We start from the raw sequence: 24,244 nt of genomic DNA on the forward strand, positions 1-24,244 counted from the left end.
CCTCGGGCTTCGTGAGGCCTTTATGCACACCTGTTGCTGTGAACAAAAAACGTTGGAATGCTGATGCTCTGGGCTTTTTTTTAATCAGCCTGTAAAAGCCCAGAGCAACTCCATTGGCTTAAATGGACCGCTCAACTTTCCAATTTTTTTATATATTGAAAACATGGATTGGACGTTGCCCTCCTGGAGCTTTATTCAACATCTCTGCTTTAGATGATGAACTAGTAAGGAAACCATGAGGAGCAGGACAATAAGAAATGCAGAACAAGGCTTTAGAGTTTGTCATATGTGCCTTTTCCCCACGCCAAAAAACATTTAGAACAAACAGTGAATGGATTTATTCTAATACTGCAGTACACTTAAAGCATAAATAATCAGGTCATAGAAGTTGACTTCAGGTAGAATACACACTTTATTCGACATTCATTATCCTATTTCTTTTATATGAACATGTGATTATGTGAAGAAGACTTCTGGGTATGAGTGGACAGCATGGAGGCTGTGTTTGAATGTGTCAGTGGGTGTCTCACATTCTGTGTACCTGGTGCACCAGAGCTGGTGTGTTAAATTAACTCTGCCTCAAAACCTACAGTGCTCCTTCACTCTAATCAACACATTTCCCTTGAGAGCCAACAGTCAGACAGATCAACAGTAAGGATATTGCTAATTGTGCACCCTTGCATACAAGATTGGGAATGGAAAATGTACTGGCCAAGTCTTGTAAAGGACTTGATGACTCCAATGTTTTAATCATGACAACAGGTGTAACCCATACTTCAAAAGGGCAGCAGACTGAATGATCACTTATTAAACTCAACAAGCAGTTATGGAGAATTCCTGCATGCAGCTCATATTTGTGATCTGTAAGAGACAAATATTACTAACAGGCCTAGAGAAGAGGGGTGGGTTCTATGAATACATTTGAAATCTGAAACTCACTTTACGATTCTACTTATGTTAATGACTTGTTTTGATTTTCTACATCTCCCCTACTCTAACATATAACATTCCTCTCCATTTTCAGTTTGTTGCATCCGATATCAGCCAATACAGCACTTTGAAAATGCAGATGAACTAAGACCAAATCAAGCTTCAGTAACCAGTATCCTAAAAGCCATAATACCATATGCGAGCCCCCCTCCAAACGTAAATATTTCTGTAATATATGTAAGTGTGTCACACCTATAGGTAATGTAACAATATATGCTTACATGAGCTCACGTGTAAACGTGGATTAGGAAAGGTAGATGTTCATAGAAGAGTGTCAGAAGGATAGCCAAGGAAAAGCATCACAAATCTGGGTACATTAAGTAGTATGTTTTTGAGCATTCAGAAATGCACTTCTATACTTCTTCATTGCCATATATTATACCCAAATAGACCTGGCTCAGATTATTCTGAAAGATTATCGAAAAGCAGAAACCTGTCCAATTTCTGTTTGGGGAAAGGTATTGTGTTTGCAAAAAAATAATCAATTACATAGCTGGTCAAGTTAACACTTGCAAAAATGTTTACAACTCCCCAATAATCCTAGCTCATACATGTGCTATGTATATCTTGTGTACCTTACACATCTGTAGATGAATATAAATGGGAAAGAGTATCGTGCATGCTATAATTAATTAATTATCTAACTGGTCAAGATAACACTGTCAAAAAATGTTTACAAACCCCCCAATAATCCTAACTAATACATGTGCTATGTACATCTTGTGTACCTTACACATCTGTAGATGCATATACATGCATACATTATGCCGGAAAGGCAACTGAATGTAGGAACTCCTTGTAAAGTATGACCCTATAAAACAATAATTTCACTCTATGTATACTTTACTTATACATTTCAATACATTTCTAACCTGGTGACTACGTTTGTAAAATGGTATATTTTGACTTTGATATAGAAGTAAATGGAATACGTATTCTTGCATAAGTTGAGTTCCACTCACCTACAAGCTTCCGAAAAGTGAGCCCATAGCAATAATTCTTGGCAAGATGTTGGATTGCTGACAAAGTCAGGCACGATAGAAAACAGGAGATGAGGGGCTTGAAGGAGTCTTGAATATACAGCAGTACACTTCAATGTACATAATAAAAAAAAATGTAACAAATAAAACAACCAACACATACCTCAATGTAGCCCTTGTCCTACAAGTGCAGGCATTATTTTAGACTTAATAAATAATGCACGTTTTTAGAATCAAACTCAAATTATAAACCTTAGAAGAAGATAGATTAAAGCAATCCACTACGTTTTGACCATGTAAACCGCACAGTACCTATGGGTTGTGCATCATGTCTCACCTTCTTATAAGAATACACATAATTTTCCTAAGTGGACTAATGGAATTTCTTACATTTACAAGTACAGACTAGGTGCCACACTTTTAGTTCCCATTTGTATCCTACATGCAGCCTAACATCATCTGAATGATTAAGGGACTCATATTTCGTTCATGTAGAGTGGTTAAGCGTGCCTCAGCATTCCTCTTGTAGGAAAGGTGGTCTTCTAGAGACGTGGGCAAGCAGGTATAACCTCGGTAGACTGGAGGCAAGCATATCACAGTCATAATTATGGCATTAGGAACAATGACACTGGAACCATAAGGACAGCTTTGCACTTTGGCACAATTTCGATAATGATAAAAAAAAAATATTCACTGGGATGTTGGAGTAATGCCGAACACACACCAGCTGCAGCACTGAGATAGCAGTTGGTTTATAAATTATAGAGGCCAAATCGTCTCCAGTGAAAATTAATCCTCCTTTGAAACAATACATGTACAGTGGAAAAATGCAACTTAGGATTTCAAAGAAAGTCTGAAAATGCGATTTAACCACTAACAAGACTGAGAAAAAAAATCTGTTTAGCCAAAATTAAAGAAAGTGTTCCAAATGCTTACTTATTGTGTGGTAACAAAACAGACAGAGAACCAGCCCTAATGTGCATATGTCAAACTTTTAAAGTACACACTTCTAAGAAAACCCTGCCGTACAGCCTCAGCATGTTAATAAATAATCTTTTACAAGAGCTACTCTCTTGTAGATTATTAAAGGTCTGGATCTGGTCCACGGAAAACTAATTTCTCTAGTTACTTAATCAGGTAGAAGATATTTATTCTTCCGCCCTCTCTTTCGAGGCTATCAACAATATCTTGCATGCCCAGTGTCAGAACCCCTTTCAGAGGGCCAAAGGGCACACAGAGGCAACTGGGTTCAACCATGGTGGTTGAGACCTTTTAATCCCTCTGTCCTGTTGGCCAACCTAGTATGGATACTGAGCAACTAGGCCAAGCACCCCTTCTGCATCCGACTTTCAGCTGTAGCTGTGGATGAGAAGTTAATGGCTCACTCTGGGTGGAAGCGTAGGTACAGGTAGGTGACTCATAACTCAAAGTGCACATAGTATGAACAATAAGTCAATGTCCAGTACAATACTTACTTTTACAGGAAGAAGTCGATCATTTCTCACTCTACACATTCAAAGGAATAACAACATTCATGAGCAATAACACAATCACCTTGAAGTCAGCGCTCTAATAGTTGTCAGGCAAATCCCTGTCCAATCCTCTTTCATATAAAGTGGTTGGGATTGTTCTCCATTCATTGGTGGCTGCATCCTGGGAATGCTCACTAGTAGGTTGTACTAATGAGTTTCCCTTTCACTCCTTATTAATTAATCAAATGTGCCTATGGTGCCACAGCATCCTTAGTAGTGAGTCCCCAAAGACCCCACAGGCTCAGTTCCAGTTTTATCTGCTCTGGCGGTATGGAAGCATTCAGCAAATGCCCTCTACGGAGGTGCTCCTGAGTCTTGAACCTGTTTGGCAAAGTTAGGCTGCTTGCGCTTCACACGGCAGCGCCCAGCAGATGCAGATTCTCTCTTCTGACCAGCGGTGCCAGTTTGTTCCAGCAATCAGAGCTGCCCCCACTCAACAAACACAAGGGGAGTCACTCATCCCCCCATGGGTGAGGATTGCGGGGGATTTAGGGAGGGAAGACCTGGTGGTCCTCTGGGAATTAGTCAGGCAGGACTCTTGGCCACAGTGGTACCAGCACCCCTCCACGCATACGAATTTGCTGAAATACTCTTTATCTCGGCGCAGACTTTTCAAGTGTGATCACCCTCACTACAATGACCCTCCTGGCACAGGGGGTCGCCAATAAAGGCAGACACAAGTCTCAAAGCTCTTGGCCTATTCAGTTCGAAAGTGGCCTCCCCTGGCATACAAGATCACCAAAACAGAGCGGTGAGGGCCTGAACCTCCCTGCATGGCACTGCTTACATAGCTCAGATCATGGCAGCCCTCTCCTGCCATACCAGGGTCACCACCATTGCTGCACATGGGCAACAACCCGATCAGGGCACATCTATTCTCCTCATGCTTCCCAATGGTCCACACTTTCTCGACCGCTCTCCTGTTCCTTACAGGGCACGCTGGTCTTTGAAAGCAGGCAGGCAATGGTTCTCCAGGGAAGGTGGTCTTAGTTCCCTAGGTGATGTTCCCTCACCCACCAGGAGACAAGCAACCCTTGGCCCCTAGTCCTGGTCACAGGCAGTAGACTTGAAGAGCTTCCCCTTCTCACACATCCAGTCTGGCTGCTTGGTAGATGACAAGGTCTGGGGTCTCAAACTCTCGTTCTTATAGTCCATTTCCAGACACCAAAATGTGATTTAGGGTCTTGTAATGCTATCTGTATTTAACGTGTTGCTCCATCTTGACCACGGACTCCTTTTTGTGCTTAGCGTAGCTTCACACACCGTCAGGTATAATTCCACGCACAGCTTGTGCAACATGCTTTTGCTCTTTCTCACTGAAGGATGGGTACATAACATGGAGGAGTGTAGAGCACCGTTGATAAGATGACCCAGGCAGAGAATGTTTAGGGTAAGGCAGGGAACAGCTTGGTTCTGGGAAAAAAACAGTGAGAGTTGGCCAGTCTCACGTGTGCTCCTTTCCAACACTGACCTGATGCAGCCAGCATTTGAACAACAACTCATCTGATGAGGGGGATGGTTTCTAGAATTCTCCTCTCCAGCTTGTTTAAAGTGTATAAGGGCAGGAAGCTTGACAACCGGGTTACAAGGAACTCATTTCAGAGGAGTGACGCCTTGCTCAGAATTCCATTGTGGGTAGTTCTCTCTTTTTCCGGTCGTCTGGGTTGCACAGCTTGAAGCAGACAAAGAGATGATGTTAATGTCGAGCCCCATGGTGATGCATTTTTAATTCTTATTTTCAGCTTTGCGTTGTGCCTGAAAACATAGTCACTATATATGTATTATCCATGGTTGAAGTAGTTTATTTTCTTTGTGTTTGTTTCTATGATCATTATTATTCTACTGCTGTGATTATTTTCAGAAGTGCACTTGTGTTGCTGCATTTAACACAAATGTTCACATTATTCTTTTCCTGTATGAACCTTTGGAAGTGTCTTAATAAATTTATTACTCAGACTAAGTGTTGCATTCTTGGCATTCCTTTCATTTTGTCTCCGCTCAGAGTGAAGCAGGCAAAACGGGTCTAAGTCCATTCAATTTTATGTTGGAGTTTTGCTCCTACTGAAGTGTACACTTCTCTTTTTGTTCTTTCCCCTTGAAAATATGTTTGTCACAGCAGGCAAGACTCTGAAGCTGACTGCGCCATAACACAATTCATGAGAATGACCAGAGTTCACTCCTGGATGTCAGCCACAGTGATATGTGCACCAAAAGGTTAATCCAAGGCTGTCTGCCCTAGTCTTTATGATTCTCTTATCAACCCCATCTCCTTCCTGAGATGTGTCAGGAATCTTTGTGATCTATCAAGGAATCAAAGAACAATTTTTGAAGTGTAAAGGGGGAGTCTCTTCCTCCAATGTGTGTTCCACCCAGCTGAAAGCAATGCAGCAATACACATCTGTCTGGGAGGATTCCTCTTCTCCTCATGTCTTCACCGACTAGGCCCTGGCTTCCCACAATGAAACCCAGATTCCTCCATGTAATGTAATATTGCACACTTGCTCTCAGTGTACGTTCAAAGTACATATACTCTGCAGTACTGTTACCTCCATGCATTGTGCCACTACAGACACACATGCCTTCAGCACACACAATCACTCTGCATGCAATGTTCAGTACGGTAGCTTTTCTGCATTATACCAAGGTGTGCTATTGACAAATACATACACTTCCAGCACACACACTCACCATGTGCGTGCTGCACAACACTTCACCCTCAATGCACTGTACTTCTCACAAGCACACATACATGGAGCACATGCTTTATTGTGCACACACTGCACAGCACTCCATCTCTCATGTAGTGTATTCCACTCAGGCATACATACATACAGTACTACCCACACATATACTGCACAGCACTGCCCTAACCCTGTACGGTACCCTTATGAGGCACACATATTCCCAGGGTGGAGTCACTACTTCTGCACTACGCAGCGCTCCACATCTGTCTGAAGTAGGGAAATGATGAGTTAAGCGTACATCAGCTGAACTTTTAAAAAGATGAGTGAACATGTAGGCCTCACTCCAGTGACACAGGCTAAAAAGGAGCTGTTCATCAGTACATGTTGTGATACTGCCACCACTTTTGTGCTGCTTAGCTCTTAGTGAATGCTGTAGCCTTCCACCACTATAAGGGTAGAGTTTTGGTGCTATACCTGGTCCAACAAGACCACACTCTGCGAGAAAGGACTATGTCAAGGCGCACACACATGATACTTGTTTACCTATGCAAAAAAAAAAAAAAAAAGCATTTGGGATCCAGACAACAGTACATTTGGGCACTCAGGGCAGGGGTACATATCTTTAACCATGCAAAGGACTTTTCCATCCCAATGCCCAGTGTTTGCCTTTTCAATTTCACTGGTTAATGTTTGGCAAACATCAAAGTAGATGACATGGAAGCCTATGGCACTTTAACAATATACTCATCAGTGGGCAATTTCAGAATTAAGGCAAAGGTAAAAACATGTTTAAAAAAAATGATTAAAATCATAACAGAAACCAATCAGCAACCCATCAACAATTTAATGGCTGCAGGTGCCCTCCTATATCTGTAGTGGTAGCTTTACTTTTCTTACAAAAATATGGTACTGCTGTGGCCTTGCTGATTTGGGGTAACTTTTCTAACAGAAAAACTGATGTACAGATTTTTTTTAGGTCTCACCTGAGGCAGCATACATGTGCTGTCACTTATGAGATGTTTTGATAACTAAAAAGTGACCCAATTTGTTGATTACCATTCATTGATTTCATTGTCTCTCTTATTTGCAGCCTCAGAATTGACCAGTGTGTGCAGGCTTCACTTCCACTTCTTTTGTTTGGAGCATGGAGCAAGTACTGTTTGCTTTATTTTGATTAGTGCTTTCTGCTGCTAGCCCTGCGATTGAAGTACTACTTTTGTTTCTTTCTTCTTTGTCTTCTATTGCTGTCTATGTTGCTTCTTCCTTCCCACCCTCTTCTTCCAACGCCACTCACCTTCTGTGTTGCTTCTTCCTTTCCTCCCTCTCGTGTTGTAGATGTTGCTCCCTCCACCACTGTATCTGGCAACGTTACAGCACATGTTTTCTACCTATTCAGCCAAGCTGCACAACAACACTGTTGTACAACATGGCAAAAAAATAATGCCACAACCAATGCTCTTGCATGTGTGCGATTTGTTGGATTTGCCAATGCATGTTTCTCCCAAAATTCAAGAAATGTTACTTATTTAACTTTCCTTCAGTTGTGAGCAACTTCTTTCCTGCAACACAGTTGACGGGTCAATAAATGTGACAATCTCAAACATGCTGAGAGCAAAAATATGTTCCTCTATCCTGGTATAATTGCTTGCAAATGCAGTGCGATTTAAAACAGAGTAACAGTTCCAAATGCTTGTTTTCCAATGATTTATGATCATCCCATCGGGAGTAACAAAAGACATTTGATTCCAGCACTGTTTTTACTATTTCTGCCCCGAGAGGGGGCGCATGGGGTCAGGTCGCATTCTTTACAAGGGCTGACACGACTTACAATTTCAACATATGGGCAGGCACGAGATCACGGCACGTTTTTCTGATTATTTTTAGAACAGTACAGTACCACTCCGGAAGTGGCGACACACAAGGTCATAGCACAGTTTTACAGCTACAGCACTGGGGAGGCAAATTTGGATCATGATTTATTTTTGCTCAAGCAGGCACAGCAAAAGAAAATAACAAAACAAAAAAAGAATTATGAATGCAAACAGGCGACAAATAATTCATAGTTAATATCGAAAATGGTATATTCACCAAGTTGAAAAAATCACAGCACGCAAAAGAAGAAATGGCTTATTTTAAGAATGGCGCTGAATTTAACTTGGCTGTGCATATACCCAAAGGAAACATGCAGGCTGAAGACACTTAACAAGTGATGAATGTAGAAACAGCTCGTATAACCAGCAAGTCCATAGAAATATGTTCTGTCACCCATACTCTAAAACACTCTGGGATTGGTGTCGCGAACAACCCAATTTGCGCTTCATCTCACAAGGAGTTCTTACTGCCAAGAGTGACCTGTGGAGAGTTTACCTTGGACTCAAAAAGATGGGAATGCTTATAGAACCCGTGCATTTGTATAGTATAGTACTATGGAGCAAAGCTTAACCCACTTAAGTAACCTTTGAATGAGACTAAAATACAGATGTACTGGTTTTACACTTCGCAGTAAGCCCTGCACTTTATTTATTGTGGCACGCGACCTTAGGAACAGACAATGTACCCACTTTAGAAATTAGCAATGGGATCTGAAATTATCACCCATGACTAGATTGGGCCAGCTCGTAGCGAACTCGGGCCTGCACATTTTTAGCAAACAATAGATAACCAGAGAGAGGATAATCAGGCAAGACAGTTATAGCAAGAAAGCGATAAGATGCTCCAAAAGATGGCGCTGTCGTATTTATTGGCAAAATAAAGAACCAGCTGTAACAAGGAAACAATGCAAGTGATTAAGCATAGTGTGCAATACTAAACACAGCATAACGTGTAAGGTGTACAAACATGTCAACCAAGCAAATGTATAGTCCGAGGTGATAGGACAATGCATACACAGAACACAAGAACAAAATATCAGAGCCAGAAAGGAGATATACATTTAAATAAGGGGGAGATATGTGAAGTAAAAATCCTTAAATCTCTGGAATGTAATTCAGGCCTCTAAAACCTTGAATATTTGTATCTATGTAGCATTGGTATTTATTATTATTTGTATTCATGTATTGTTTGCATTTGCCTGTGCTTATTGCCTCTTTTCTCTTTTACCTTTTGTTAGTATTAAACTCTGTTAGTTCCATTCCGTTCCTTGAATAGAACTCCTATGTTAAGGTTCTGTATTCTGTTGTGGGGCAGTTGGAGGCTGACTTTCATCCGTTTCAGTCGCTTCTCTGCCTGCCGTGGATCCCTGATTAAACCTTACACTAAACACGCTTCGTTGGTGAAGGATTTGTCTTTCGTTACCCTACATATTTTGGTACCAGGAGTGGGGTGAAGAAAACCCAACATTCAAGATAATTTGCGGAGCAGTTCCACAACGGAGTTGGTGCCTGTCCAGGGATTCACCGACCGGCATAGACTTCACCCTCTACCTTGGTGATTGGTAACGTGTGCGTTTTGCGGTTTTTTATGCGCATTATTAAGACTTACTTGTATGCATTTTTAACGCGCTTTTTGTCACGCGCTTCAACGGCCGTGCTCGCGCAGCGCCTGTCTTCAGCATTTTCTGCCGTCGTGCCGTATCGCGCTGTTTCCCAGGATACTAACGCGTGCACCCTGCTGACGTCGTGGCATTGTGGTGGTCTCCTAGGATACTGACGTGCCTACACCTAGCGAGGATTTTTAAAGGAAAAGTGTTCCGCTTATACGAACGCGTCAGTACATTTCTAGGAAGTTTGATTTGCCGAATTACGTACACCACGTGTATATTTGATTTTAGGAGGCCGGAAGAGTGGAAGTGCAATTTATTTGATATACTATCCCATATCTTAACAATATAATCTGAACTCAAGCATATTTAAAATAAAGAAGGCATTGTCACAACAGTACAAGCATATTACCTGCATTATTCTGCTGTCTCTTCATGGCATCCAATAATTTGGTAGTACAACCTCCACCATTTTTAACCAAGAGTGGCAAACCGGACATTAAGTGGAGAGAATGGATTAGAATTTTCGAGAATTACTTAGTGGCAATTGATGCCAACGACTTTTCTCCCTCAAGGAAATTAGCTCTACTTTTTAATCACATTGGTGTGGCTGGTCAACGGGTTTTTGACAACCTACCCATGATCTCTCCACCTGATGAAAGTGGTGGTGATAATACAACATGGAACACTTACATTGAGGCGAAAGAAAGGATTGGGAAGCAGTTCTCGGATGAACACAATGTACTTTTGGAGAGATTCAATTTTGCAATGTACAAGCAATCTGTAGATGAGACAGTGGATGAGTATGTGGCTAACTTACGTGTGCTAGCTGCCAGATGTGATTTTGGCAATCAAGTAGACTTACACATTAGAGACCAGTTTGTGTTTCATTGTTCTTCAAAAAAAATTCAGGAACGGTTGTTAGCTTGTCGTAATCCCTCATTAGAGGAGACTTTAGACATAGCTAAAGCCATTGAGAGATCCATTGTTACTTCCAAATTAGTTTCTGGACATGTTGAAGGCATAATGGTTAACCAAATGACAGCAGATTCGGATATTAATTATATAAAGGAGAGAACTACAAAATTTAGTAAGAATGTACCAATATGTTTCCGTTGTGGGTCACACAATCATTTAAGCAACAATCAGTCGTGTCCAGCATTGGGAAAGAAATGCTTGAGATGTCAGAAAATTGGCCACTTTCAGGTTGTTTGTAGGCAACATAACCGTAATTACAAACCTGTTAACTATAATGCCAGAGTTAAAGTCAGTAATGTATATGCTAAATGTGACCAGGTGGAGTATGGTGGTGTAAATGACTGTACAAATATTTGATCTAATGTTGTACTAACTGTGGATGTTACTACGGTTAGAAATATTAAGGGGCCCATTTGTCAGGTTGTTATTGATTCTATTGAAATTTCTGCTATGGCTGATTCTGGTTCACCCATCACCATCATTGCAGAAACCACTTACCGCAGACATTGGCCCTTAAATAAAACACTAATTGAGGCAGATATTAGTCCCAAGGCGTTTGGGAACCATGACATTAATCTTCTAGGATATTTTTCATCTACATTATTTATCTTGGGTAGGAGCACAGTGACTAAGATTTATGTAGCTGTGGATGGTAGAAATATCGTAGGGTGGAAAGATCTTGCTAAATTAGGCATAACTTTACGTCCTGGATTTGACAATCCTATAGTCTTAGGGGAAATACCTTTAGAAGTATCAGAAATCAGCCTGCCCATTACCAATATTTCGGAAATTTTTACTATGAAATACCCTGAAGTATTTGCTGACGTGATCGGGGTAGTAAAAGGTTTCGAACATTGCATTAGGCTTAAGCATGGAGCCATTTCTGTAGCTCATAAAGCAAGACCTGTCCCTATCTCTGTCAGAGGGCAACTCAAAGATCTTTTAGAGAAACTAGTCAAAGATGGCATAATTACCCCTACGGATTCCTCGGAGTGGGTTTCGCCCATTGTTATCACTAAAAAAAAAAATGGGGAGTTAAGGCTATGTGTGGACTTAAGATCATTAAATAAAAACATAATTGTAGATTGTCATCCTCTACCTCGTATACAAGAGATGATTGCTAGTTTGGGGACCTCTAAATTTTTCTCCACTAATGACTTGCATTCAGCATATCATCAGATTGCTCTTAGTGTAGACTCTCAGGAACTCACTACTTTTGTGACTCCTTTTGGAGCTTATAAGTATCTCAGACTTCCTTTTGGGTTAGCCTCTGCAGCGAGTGTTTTCCAGAAATTAATGGATTCTTTATTTAGTGATTTTAATAATGTATGTGCCTTTCAGGACGACATTCTAATACACACCAAGAACATAGAGGAACATACTATTATGTTAGACAAAGTATTGACTATACTCAGAGATCATGGGATTACTATTAAAAAGGACAAATGTAAATTTTTGGTCCAGGATGTAGAATATTTAGGCCATTCAATTTCTGCTGATGGTATTAAGCCTAAACAGGGGAACCTAGATGCCATTTTAAATGCACCTTCTCCATCAAATAAAGATGAGCTTCGTTCATTTTTGGGCCTTTGCGAATATTACTCAAGATTTGTACATGGGTATGCTAGGTTAGTGCAACCCCTTAGAAACCTCTTAAAAAAAGGTAGCAAATTTGAATGGAGTGAAGAAGTTATGGAAGCCTTTAATTCTGTGAAGAAACCTGTACTATCTGCTCCGGCATTAAAGCCATTTATATCGTCCGCCAAATCCTTTATAGCTGTGGATGCCAGTATGAAGGGCGTAGGGGCAGTTTTAGGCCAGTGGGTGGATGGTCGTGAACACACTATTGCATTTGCATCTAGATCTCTCTCAGATACTGAAGTCAATTACAGCACCATTGAGAGGGAGGCTCTGGCTTGTGTCTGGGCTGTACATAAGTTCAAGACTTACATTTGGGGTATGGCTTGTACCCTCTACACTGATCATAAGCCACTTGTTTTCCTAATGGGAGGGAATGGGCTAGGTAAAGCCTCTTCAAGGTTAGTAAGACTGTTGTCCAAGTTGCAAGAGTTCAATCTGGATGTAAAATACATTCCTGGTGGGAAAAATGTGAGGGCGGATTGCCTGTCTAGGTTGCCTTTACCTTTGTTTGATACTGAGTATGAGGACACTGAATGTGTCATTGGCGTATTGGAGGTAGCTTCATCATCTGATGGTCTTTTTTCTGAACATGATTGGAATTCTGCGATGACTAGAGATTCAGTTTTGTCTAAAGTGAAATTTCATATTACTCATGGATGGCCCAAACATCAGAAATTTTGTGGGGAACTCAACACCTATTGTCAATTGGCTGCTGAATTGTCATATGAGAATGGGGTGTGCATGAGAGGCTCTCTGTGCATTCCTCCCTATGATTTAAGACCATTGCTTGTAAAGGCTGCTCATGAGGGGCATTTAGGCATTTCAGCCACTTGCAGAAGGTTAAAAGAAAAATACTGGTGGCCATGTATTGACAAACAAGTGTCGGACTTTGTTGATCAGTGCACCTCTTGTGTGGTGTCTGACAAGCACTGGAAATGCCGGACTAAACCCTTGTATAGTATCCCGTTTCCCAATGGTGCTTGGGAGAGTATTGCAGTAGATTTTTCTGGTCCTTTTAACGCTTTACCTAGGAACATGAGATACATGATTGTTGCCATCAATTATTTTTCCAAATGGATATATTATGACTTTGTAGAATATACTGACACAGAATCTGTTATTGCATTTCTGTCATCTATGTTTTATTTAGAAGGTCCACCATCTAACATGGTCACTGACAATGGGGTGCAATTCATTTCTAGTAAAATAGAAGGTTTCTTAGTTAAACACAACATAAAGCATTCATGCGTAGCTTTATACAGTCCTTCCTCTAATGGATTGGTGGAGAGAGCTAATCGCATTCTTAAAGAGGGGATTCAAACCGCCATCGCCACCAACTGTAATGTTAAAGAATCTTTGAATGAAAAACTGTGGGCATATCTTAATACACCACATTCCACCACAGGTCTCTCACCGTTTGTATTACTTAGAGGGAGGGAATCTACATCTAAATTAACACCATCATGGATGACCATCCCTCACAAGGAGGTGAAGATTGATATTAATGAGTTGAAAAAGAGAGTCTCTGAGAAACAACGTATTCAAAAACGTAATTATGATTCTCGTAGAAACGTGTGTGAGATATTAGTTAATGTGAATGATTATGTCCTGATTAAAAAACCTTGCAAAGTGCCCAAAGGAATTTCCAAATATTCTTTACCTGTAAAGGTTTTAAGAGTTTCTAAAGCTGCTGTACTTTTAGAGGGGAAGGGGTGGTGGAATAAAAACTCTATTATCCCTATTTCTCCTTTACAAGCTGACATTTTTAAACAAGTCTATGCTGGACGTGAGGAGGAGGCTACTTCTAGCGGCATATTTATAGACAGACCTATCAACAAAGAAGACAGGACGAATCCCATGCAAAGTAATTCCAAGGATCAAGTTTTTGTTTCCCGTCATCAGGAAGGATTGGATGTTCCTGATTTATCCTCGTCGGTTGGTCCAGCTGTAGAATCTCTACATACACGCTGCCATAGAATTGTTAAACTTCCGTCGAAATACAGTGATTATTACTTATATTAGTATATGTATTAGTATATTTATTATTATTTGTATTCATGTATTGTTGCACTTGCCTCTGTTTAGGTATTATTTGTATGTACCTTTGTTTAGCTGCTGTTTCCTTCCATTGTTAATATGTTTTTTCTTTTGCATTGTGAAGGAGGAAGATGATGTAGCATTGGTATTTATTATTATTTGTATTCATGTATTGTTTGCATTTGCCTGTGCTTATTGCCTCTTTTCTCTTTTACCTTTTGTTAGTATTTAACTCTGTTAGTTCCATTCCGTTCCTTGAATACAACTCCTATGTTAATGTTCTGTATTCTGTTGTGGGGCAGTTGGAGGCTGACTTTCATCCGTTTCAGTCGCTTCTCTGCCTGCCGTGGATCCCTGATTAAACCTTACACTAAACACGCTTCGTTGGTGAAGGATTTGTCTTTCGTTACCCTACAATCTAGTATGAAAATTCAAGGCACTAAACCATACTTAAAGCCGAGAGGTGGTGAACATTTACAACAGTACAGAGCCAAAACAAACACAATGATAAATCAATCAACAGTACGTTTGGTACCTATAAAGGAAATGAATACTATTTTGAAAATGAAGAGTACTCTCAGTAGAAGAAGTAGATATATCCGCCTGCTAGTTTAGGGTTAGCAAGATCAAACGCTAAAAAGAACCCAAAGGGGGTCGCTCCCTACCAAGGTGCCTAAGTGCAGACAAAGGGCTCGCCAAACCACACACACGTCTCTCCAAATCTAGCCAGCTGGCTAGCTAACCGGGTTCTGCATCACCGCACACAGCAGGGTTAACCTTTGCTTGCAGAATAGATTTTTTTTAGGCAGTCATACCCTGGTTTCTGGCGCAGTGTTCATGTTTCTGGTCTCCTTTGCTCACTGGGAGCTTACACAGAGGCAAAGGGTAGCAGCAGGGCACGACAAAAGAAGTTTCAGGAGTGTCCGTCAGACCTGTTCTCAACTTTGTGAAAATGGGCAGTAATCAACTAAACACACTGGAATCGCCAGACAGCCACGTGGGCCGCAAAGCTCCAAGTCCAAAATGGTGTTTAGTGCGCCGCCGGGCAGCTCCATCATATATTTACAGAGATGGGCTGTTGGACCGTAGCCCACCGCCAATTACAGTCCAATATACATTACATGTTTAAAAATCCAGATAGCTGGCTAGGCCATACATTTCCTCTTCAGAAAAGCCACCTACGCACTGTACTAGTCAGTGTTGTCTTGCAGATTCTCGGTGCACATTCCACTGGGTCACTCTGGTGAGAACGTACACAGTTCCCTCTAGGCAGATTCTGAAACCTGGTACAGCACAGATAAAAGAAAGAGGATGGGTTGCCCTCTGTGGGCAGCACCTATTCATCTTACAGCAACAATTCTTAGGAAAACATAAATAGACATAAATGCCAGTAACTAACTCCAATGACAGGTGCTCCTGCAATGTCTACAGTGTTTGTAACTCGTATGGCAACAGAGTTGCACGTAATGTTCACACATATTACATTTAAATGATTAAAAAAAACAGAAGTGTTTTCAGTTTCATTTACAAAATGTGGTATTTACCAAACCTTACCATAAACCAAGAGTGGCAATCCAGAACTTCGTTAATGAAAAGTGCAGGCTTGATTGCGTTAAGTGATTCATTTTGTTAGGAGTCCGTGCACAGGAATACCATAAATCCCGATTTATAAAACATCTGTTAAATTAGACAGTGCCTATTTAGATTATCAAGACAAACTAAAACCCAATGACCCATCAAAATGAAGCCCTGATACTCCTCGGTGGGCCATAATATTGGTTGTGTCTTCCACTAGTAGGCCCACTCTGTACAAGCTGGGGTGGTGTCAGCTTATTCTTGTCTCTGAAGGACTTCGTTCTATGTGGGAGAGTAGCACTATATATTCATTACTATATATTTCACTCACCATTTCAATTCATGGTGCCTCTTTTAAAAAAAACTTTCTAAAATATGTGGTTTGGTCATCATTTCAGCATTGCAACTGTTAAACAGATTCTGTCTCGATGTGACTAAACAAATTGCACAAGACATAACTGCCTTATAGTTGTCCCAAGTCCATATCAACAGTCCTGAATTGCAGATCACTACACCAGTTGTAGCTAAAGCAGTTTCTTCCAAATATTGAACTAAACCAAGTTTATGATTTTGGCAACCTTTGACAAGCCCCATAGTCTTACTCAATGCAGAAGAAAAAACCCTAAATAAGCTGAAAAGATGTTTGATATGACAATGTGCAGAATCATACAATCATTGCAGTGTATGGGTTCAGGCCACTGTGGAGTGAAAGGATGATGAAAGGTTGGCCAGGCAAACAGCACGAGGTGTTGAGACAAATGGTTGTATATCACTACCATTCACACAATTACAACACCAATTATTAAAACCCGACCCTAACACAACTCTGCAGACAGATTAATTATTTTTATAGTATTATATATTACACATGTTGGTGTTTTTATTGCATAAAATGAGTGTTATACAACGTACATGTCACAGGAAACCATGTATTATGGACAATATTCCACAGCTATCTGGGAAATACAGATTTGAGCTCTTACGATGACACATTGTTAAAGAACAATGTATACCCCTGTATTTCACATTGCAAGCTAAATTTTGGCAAAAGCTAATGGCCGACTTTCCAATTTTCAGGCATTAGTACTTTACTCTTTTAATCTGTCAATCGAATCTCTTGTTTCCCAGTTTAATGCATGACAACACCCTCTCAGTGTCACACAGAAACATATTTCATTAAACCACTAACAATGAAGTGGAACTTTATAAAGTGTTTCTGTCCCTTTGACAAAGAATGCCTAAAAAAATCTAATTGTCTTGTAAAAAGAATCTAATTGTCACTTTTGGTGCCATGCAGTGAGGTAACAAATTATGTTGTAACTAAAACATTCTCAATGTATCAGGGCTCTGATTAAGTTAGGGTTCACATTATATTAGGGTTTTGATTCTAGCAAGGCTCTGATATTGCTACATTATCGCTAATCTATATTCATGGGTTAGAAGTAGGCAGGAAGCAGTAGTTCCAGGGTTGGAATGCCCTGTAAATCTGTGTACGCCCACAAACTAACATGTTTAGTTATATCTGCCAGCTCCTGTCCAACTTTTTGCTATACAGGAAAAGGATGAAAATGTACTTCTGACAATTACTATAGCAAGAATAAACATTTTTCAGGGGTGAAGAAAAAAAGAGAGATTAGGGAATGTGAATTTGCAATGGCTCAGCAGATTTCTGTACAAGCAATTAATTGTGTGTGTATATTTGCTCATGGGAAAATGGAAGCCTCAAATGTTTGCTACAAGCATGCTTTAAGGGCTTCTTCTGTAAAGTTTTGTGAATTCCTGAAAGTTGTAAACCTGTACCAATGCAGGAAAATATACCTGCTGTGTACTTTTTTGACTTGGGCCCATTATGCTGCCCCTAATAGTTTTATACCGATTTCCCATAGTTATTCTTATTTTTAATTTAATAGTGGCATGCATCAAACATGTTTTATTGAGAGGTGCCTCTTATAAATTGTATGTCAAGTTGAATAGTTTTGCAAAATATTTATAGGAGAGGATTACAAATGGTCACAGATTGCTAAAAACGTTTTGCAAAAATTTTTATACTAGGAGCACTGTAAGTAATGCGAGATAGGATCACCACTCAATACATTTTATTAAGAGCGTTTGCATAATTATTCATATGTACAGGTTTAAATATTTATACATAGGTATGGATACAAAACCTTGCATTAGTGTAAGGCAATCTTCTTTCACAGATCCACACTATGGTACTGTACACTGTCAGCCAAAGGGTCTGTGCTGTAGAGGGCTAGGCATACTTAACAGTGAACAAAATAAGCATGAATCCTCGTTGCACTTGACCCAAGGATATATCTGATAGGAATTCCACACTCCTGCACAAATCTTGAGGTCTTACCCACAGTTCAGAGGCTGTCCATGCCTAACTCTACACTGATCAACAAAAGTGTTGTGAGCTTTAAGAGTCCTTTTTTAGCCAGTTATGTTTCAGCATCCAAATCAGGGATCAAACTCAAATACAATGGGTCATTTAATTGATAAATGTATATTTAACACCTTCAACAAAATCTAGCTTAGGTACAACCTGGCAGATGGAAAATTGCTGTGGGTTTTTAGCTATAACTGAAAGAATATGGAATCATACTGGCCATTCAATTCTGACAGGCTTTTAGGATTCCACAACAATCTCCTTACAAGCCTGAACCTGCAACACAATCCATGTGGACAAACGATATTGGACATTGAAGGGAGATCTTTTTAAGGGTGCTCTTTTCCTGCTGCAGCTAAACAGAATTTTTGGATCAATGTGTTCATGGTTAGTTGTTTGGTGATAACAGGTCAGTCATGTGTATATACTTTACAATGACTTACGAAAGTCAAACTACATGAATTCAGATCTTCCTGACCAGCAATCTTATGTGCCAGCACCACAGGTACATAACCACGTGTGATTTTTTTTCAAATGTCTGATGGCAGGGGAACTTAAGGACAAGATCTGAAAAGAAATACAATTGTAATTTGCTTAAAATAAGCCTTTGTACTCTTTCTCCTCATGCCAAAGTTGTCGGGGTAAAACTTTTCTCTGACATTTGCTTCCTTATTTGATATTGTTCCTTATAGTGTACATAAATATGCAAATGGACATCCTCACCACATTGGTGGACGCATCAGGTCTACATTTTTTTGCTAGTCACACTGGGTATGTTACCACTAGATGCCAATTCAATACGCAATGAGACCTCACTGTAGAAACTAATGCTGCAATTTCTCAGAAAAAAAAAAAAAAGATATAAAAAACTTGAACAAGGCTTAGAACCCGGATGCCTCCAGTAGGCCCCCACCCCAACACCTGACAAACGTAAACCGACAAGGTCTGATTGTATTTGGCAATGGAAGAATTTTATTTACAATTAATTAAATTCATAACTTATAAAACACATTATGTGAGTCAAAATTAAATTGTGTCATAAATCAAGATAACGCCCACACAGCCCAGGATCCTTCAGAGTCCCGAACACCACTGGACCACACAGGTGAACCGTACTCCACCTGTATCCTTGGGGGGGCAGCTCCCAACATCTCACCGTCCCTTGTCCTCATGCTCGGGGTTCTGCCCCAGGCAAACATCTGCTGTGGGGGTGCAATGGAGTGGCCAGTAGCAGGAGCCCTGAGCCCACCCCAGCTATCTGGGCTTCCTAACCTTCAAGCTGGTGTGTACATCCACTGGTTGGTTCAGGACTGCAGGATCCTCCCTTTGGTGTTATCCAGGGGACCCTGCCTTGGGGACCCCTCTGTTGCATAGGGTGAATTTAGTATCTCATCTCATGCCTAGTATCTCATCTCATGCCTTATCCTCAATCTCATGACTAAGGGATGGGAAACACTGGTCATCCGCCCACGCCGCATCAACTAAAAGGCTGAGGCCTGATCTGGGAGGGCACTTAAATACTCCCCAATGGATGCAGCACTGGCAGCCGGAAGTGACGCTGCTCCCCCAAGTCCTGCTCTTCCACCCCCTCGCCTCGTGAGTCAAGAGGGCAGAAGCGCTAGGCCAGCAAATGTAAGACCAGCGCACAGGGCCCAAGCCACGGCACCCCCGGGTCCTAAGCACCACGTCTCCCCAATTGCGGCGACGCTCTGCCTTTCTGCTTTTCTTTAGTAAGGAAGCACTTAAGGAAGGCTCCATTATTTCTTCACCGGAGTTCAGCTGTGTCCTCCCCATGAATGCAGTTTTTCTTGGACAAATCCTAACACTTGGGATTTAGGCTTAATGAGGGAAGTGTTTGCAGCTATTGGTGAAAATTGGTCTGGATCTATTTTGAAATCTGTTGTTTAGGATGGATTTCTGGGCAAGTGGGTAAACTTCTAAGAGTACATATGTCAGATGGACATTTGGGTTTTGGCAATCTGTGGGGAGGGGAGGTTATTTGAATAGGTACCAGACAGAATAATTTGTGTGTGACAAAAATTACTGTTGTAGAGTGTCAGTGTTCAAGTGCATTTATGCAAAAAGTCCCCAAAACTGATTAAGCTACTCACCTACTTATATTAAAACTACCACAGAAGAAAACACGTGTTAAGGCTTTAACATGTACTGCCAATGAAAGAAAATAATACGTGTTAGGTAAGGACAGGCACCAAGAAAACTGTTGCAAATACAATGAACAATTTAAAACAATACAGTAAGATGCACACAAGCCACATTGAAATGTCCCTATGATTTGTGTCATACTGGGATACATGACGCATAAGGTTGCTTCACAGCACACTAGTTTAGAACTTAGTACACCTGAAACTTTATTAAATACCATAAAAAGACAGATGAGGGGCCTATAATAAAATGCCAATAAAGTATTCAATAAACTGGAGGTGTTTAAAGATTTCATAACATTGAGGTGTTATTTGCTGTTTCCTGCAAACCTGTGGTGGGCATGTCACAGAAACAATTGTTGTACTTCAAATGTTCTGCTCCTGAAGTGGAGAACTTAAACTAAGGAGTGCTCTGCTGTAGTTCTCGGATTTGGAGTGTGTATATCTTTTCATTCTTTTGTAATTCAATATATGGGGGGTTGCAAAAAGTGTGTATGACGGAGCTCTAAGCAGGGATACAGTAAGATCTGTTGAATAACATGGAATTTCTCACAGCGATACATTACAGGACATGCCATATGAAAAGCTTCTTGTTTATGCCAAAGTTTAAAGTTTTTCACAATTCCAGTGTTCTTCACCTTAGAGCACATAGTGGGTGGAGCCCCGAGAATCACAAACCATGTAAACAGTAAAAACTGGGAAATGTCTGACAAGTGTTACCCCACTAATATCTGGCAGATATGTTGCATCCACCAGAAAGGAGCCATGGATGGTCAGACTCAAACACTGGTGGGCAAAGCATAAGCATGTGTTGGCACATTGGCCTCAAATTCCAGACTACCTGAACTAAATATTAAGCAGCTCTGAAAACGAAAATATTTAACAGAACCTGATTTCAAACAAACAACCTAGGTCTTGACTACAGCTTCTATTAACATTAGGAAATTCCTTCCTGGATTGCAACCAGTAGCAACCTTCATGCATCTTAGACATCTCCAAAATAAGTATGTAAAACGTCTTTGTGTGTCTCAACGTGAGTCCTTAGGCCTCAAATCACCCAAAAAGGCATTAGTACCTGCATGAGCATTGAAATGATTCTCTTCAATTAACATATTTTTGGGCCGATTAGCATGCTGGGCAGAAGAGTTTACTTATTTCTAATTTGACAGACAGCACCACCACAGTATAAATATTTCTTACAAAGTTTAGAATTGACACCAAAAATCATCAACAACTGATGTAATGCAAAAACACATGGTAGAATGTACCAATAAGATGAATCCTCAATGCAGCCATTTCTAGGCTCACACGTTCAGCACATGAACATTCAGGTTTAATTAAGACATTGCAAGCACAATATCTACATGAAATGAACAAAGGAACAGCACAGTGACATCAAGAACAGTCCGCTGTAGTCCTGCAATGAGCGGTTTCCACTGCCAGCTGGCAGAAATAAGATCTGGGCAAGGGGGACGTGACTTCCAGCTTCCAGAGTTCTCTCCAATAGGAGCAGGCATTTAAATATACAAGTGGGGCTTTCCCCAAATACAGAAAGCAGAGCTTGTCCCACTTCACCATCAGTGGCTCCAGCATGTGTACAGCTGCCAGACTCATTCCTCCAATTAATGTTACTTTTTATGTCAAACTTAAAGCACTGTAAAAACATCTTCCTCTGTATTTTAACAGATATGCGCGAAGTCTGAGGTCAAGCATCTGAAAGTACTTATGCAGACATCTGCACTGGCCTGGCACAAAGCCAAGTCCTACTTCTGGACTGAAGTTTTACTAAGGGAGCTTTGTGCTGCTGGCTCTGCAAGCTAAAGGACTGTGACAGGGGTCTACAGTGGAAGACTGGATTGTCCATCTATAGCAAGATATATGTGGGGTGTGCATATCTACATATGCCAAGTCAAATACAAGATCTCTTCGATGTTGGTAGCGTTGCACCATCACTATGCACAGCCACAGTAACAATATGCACAACTTAATATTGTGACCCAACAACTGTGCCACTGAATGAAAAACGAATGTTAACACTCGAGCTCACGGACGTCCCTCCAACGACATAAGAAACACAGTACTCTAGAATGGCTTCTGGGTAACAAACGTTTCTACAGTTACTGAAGATGCAAAGCTCAATGATATGTACCTCTACCCACAGAGGCATGCCACTAATGAACAATGAAACTCACTGGAAATAGCTCACGAATGTCTAAAGACGGCAAAAGATTTCAACACATGGGATAAAAATCGAATACATGTTGGAGCATCAACAAAGAACGTAAAAAGTGAAGAGGTTAAAAACTCTCATTTGCTTGGTTCTGGACAGTCAAACGTTAAGTCTGGGGGACCATAACCAGCCAGGAAGGTTTGGGATTGAAATGACTTTTTCTGAAGGCACGTTAAGCACTTTGCGCGTTTTGATTTGAAGCATTCGTTACACGGTTTTTGACACACGTAAAACATATTCAAATGGTTGTGATGGTGAGCTAATGCTTCAGAGAGAAAAGTAAAGGATTAAACTTTATGATTTTGAAGTATGCTTTTACAGAACGGCGTTTCTGGCAAGAGACCCACATGAGAAAACTCAGATGCTGCAAAACAGTGAACTCAAAAGCACTAACGACCTTAAAGGAATCCAGTTCACCCTCTTCATTCACTCCCCCTAACTTTTGGGCTGAACAAAACAAAGAAGTGGTTACGGGCGAGACAGTGCCCCCTAATACAGACTACAGTAGATTCGCTCAGATTTCTCCTGCCTCAAACCTTTGTTCATTAAACGCTCTGCCTGGAATATTAAAAGAAACGGGAGTATAAGAAAACGAACAAAAGTAAAAGGTGCAAAACTGCATTTTACCATCCAGGCAAACTGTGGTGGGCTATGGCTTCGGGTTCTCGGTCATAACCCTTCCAACCCGTTCCTAAAAAGGTTTCTTTTTGAATGCCAATAGTTTTCCTCATGTCGCGAGCCTGCATGCCTTGGAAGCAGCTAGCACGCCGGCATGGGAAGTGGGGGGTTTGAGCCAGGCAGCTCAATGGAGTGAAATGCAATGAGCAGAAACTTACAGGATGGTAGTCTGGGGCGAGACGACAGGCAGGGTTTCCAGCATGAGATGCATGCAGCGCACCGTGGTGCGGAAGCACAGGCAGCGGCTGGGACAGGAGGCTGCTTGCTGCACGAGGACGAGTTGCACCGCGGCCACGAACTGCCACAGCACTAGCCGCCCTGCCATGGCGAGCGAAGCTGGGGGCGGGAGGGTCAGGAACCGGTGGCTGAAGTCACAGAGCGGTGGGACGGAGGCAGCAGCACCTCCGCTCGCGCCCCTCGCTACTCGTCTAGTCTCTCCAACTTCAGCGGCTTTCCCAGCCTCAGGGCAGGGGCAGGGGCCGTGACGTGCAGGACTGCGGCGGGATGGGTGGAGCCGGGCCAGGCACAGTGTAACGTTGGGATCCGAGGGTCGTTCGTGGCCTGGACTGCAGCTGTTAATGCCGCTGGGTGGATGCTGAGGATTCCACTGCCTGGGCGCTTCAAGGGCATTTTTAACAATGGATCACCACGTAATATTCATACAATCCACCCCCGCCCCACACACACACCGCCAGCTCTATCTTTTCTCCGAACAGCTTAACGTTCAGAGAATAACAAAATGCTAATATTTTATCATTCATTTTTATATTGTGCGAATTCTCTCTTAGCGGTCACAAAATTAAATAAGAAAACTTTCCGGCCCGTGGTGCTCTGCTGTTGTGGGCTTCTAGGAGCTATATAAAGGTGCACAGCACAATGATATATAT

The 24,244-nt window shown here is 41.3% G+C and overlaps 1 protein-coding gene across 1 annotated transcript in view; it reads right to left on the reverse strand.

Annotated features, from left to right (window-relative positions):
* The window catches only part of PXDN (peroxidasin), a 584,135-nt gene extending 560,135 nt beyond the window's left edge, over positions 1-24,000 (reverse strand). Inside the window, exon 1 of the mRNA XM_069235854.1 lies at positions 23,516-24,000. Within this exon, the coding sequence (XP_069091955.1) occupies positions 23,516-23,682 (167 nt within the window). The 5' untranslated portion in view covers positions 23,683-24,000. The remainder of the gene's footprint in view (positions 1-23,515) is intronic.
* Positions 24,001-24,244: the final 244 nt, after the last annotated feature.

Source organism: Pleurodeles waltl, chromosome 5, assembly GCF_031143425.1.
Source record: "Pleurodeles waltl isolate 20211129_DDA chromosome 5, aPleWal1.hap1.20221129, whole genome shotgun sequence".
NCBI lineage: Eukaryota > Metazoa > Chordata > Amphibia > Caudata > Salamandridae > Pleurodeles > Pleurodeles waltl.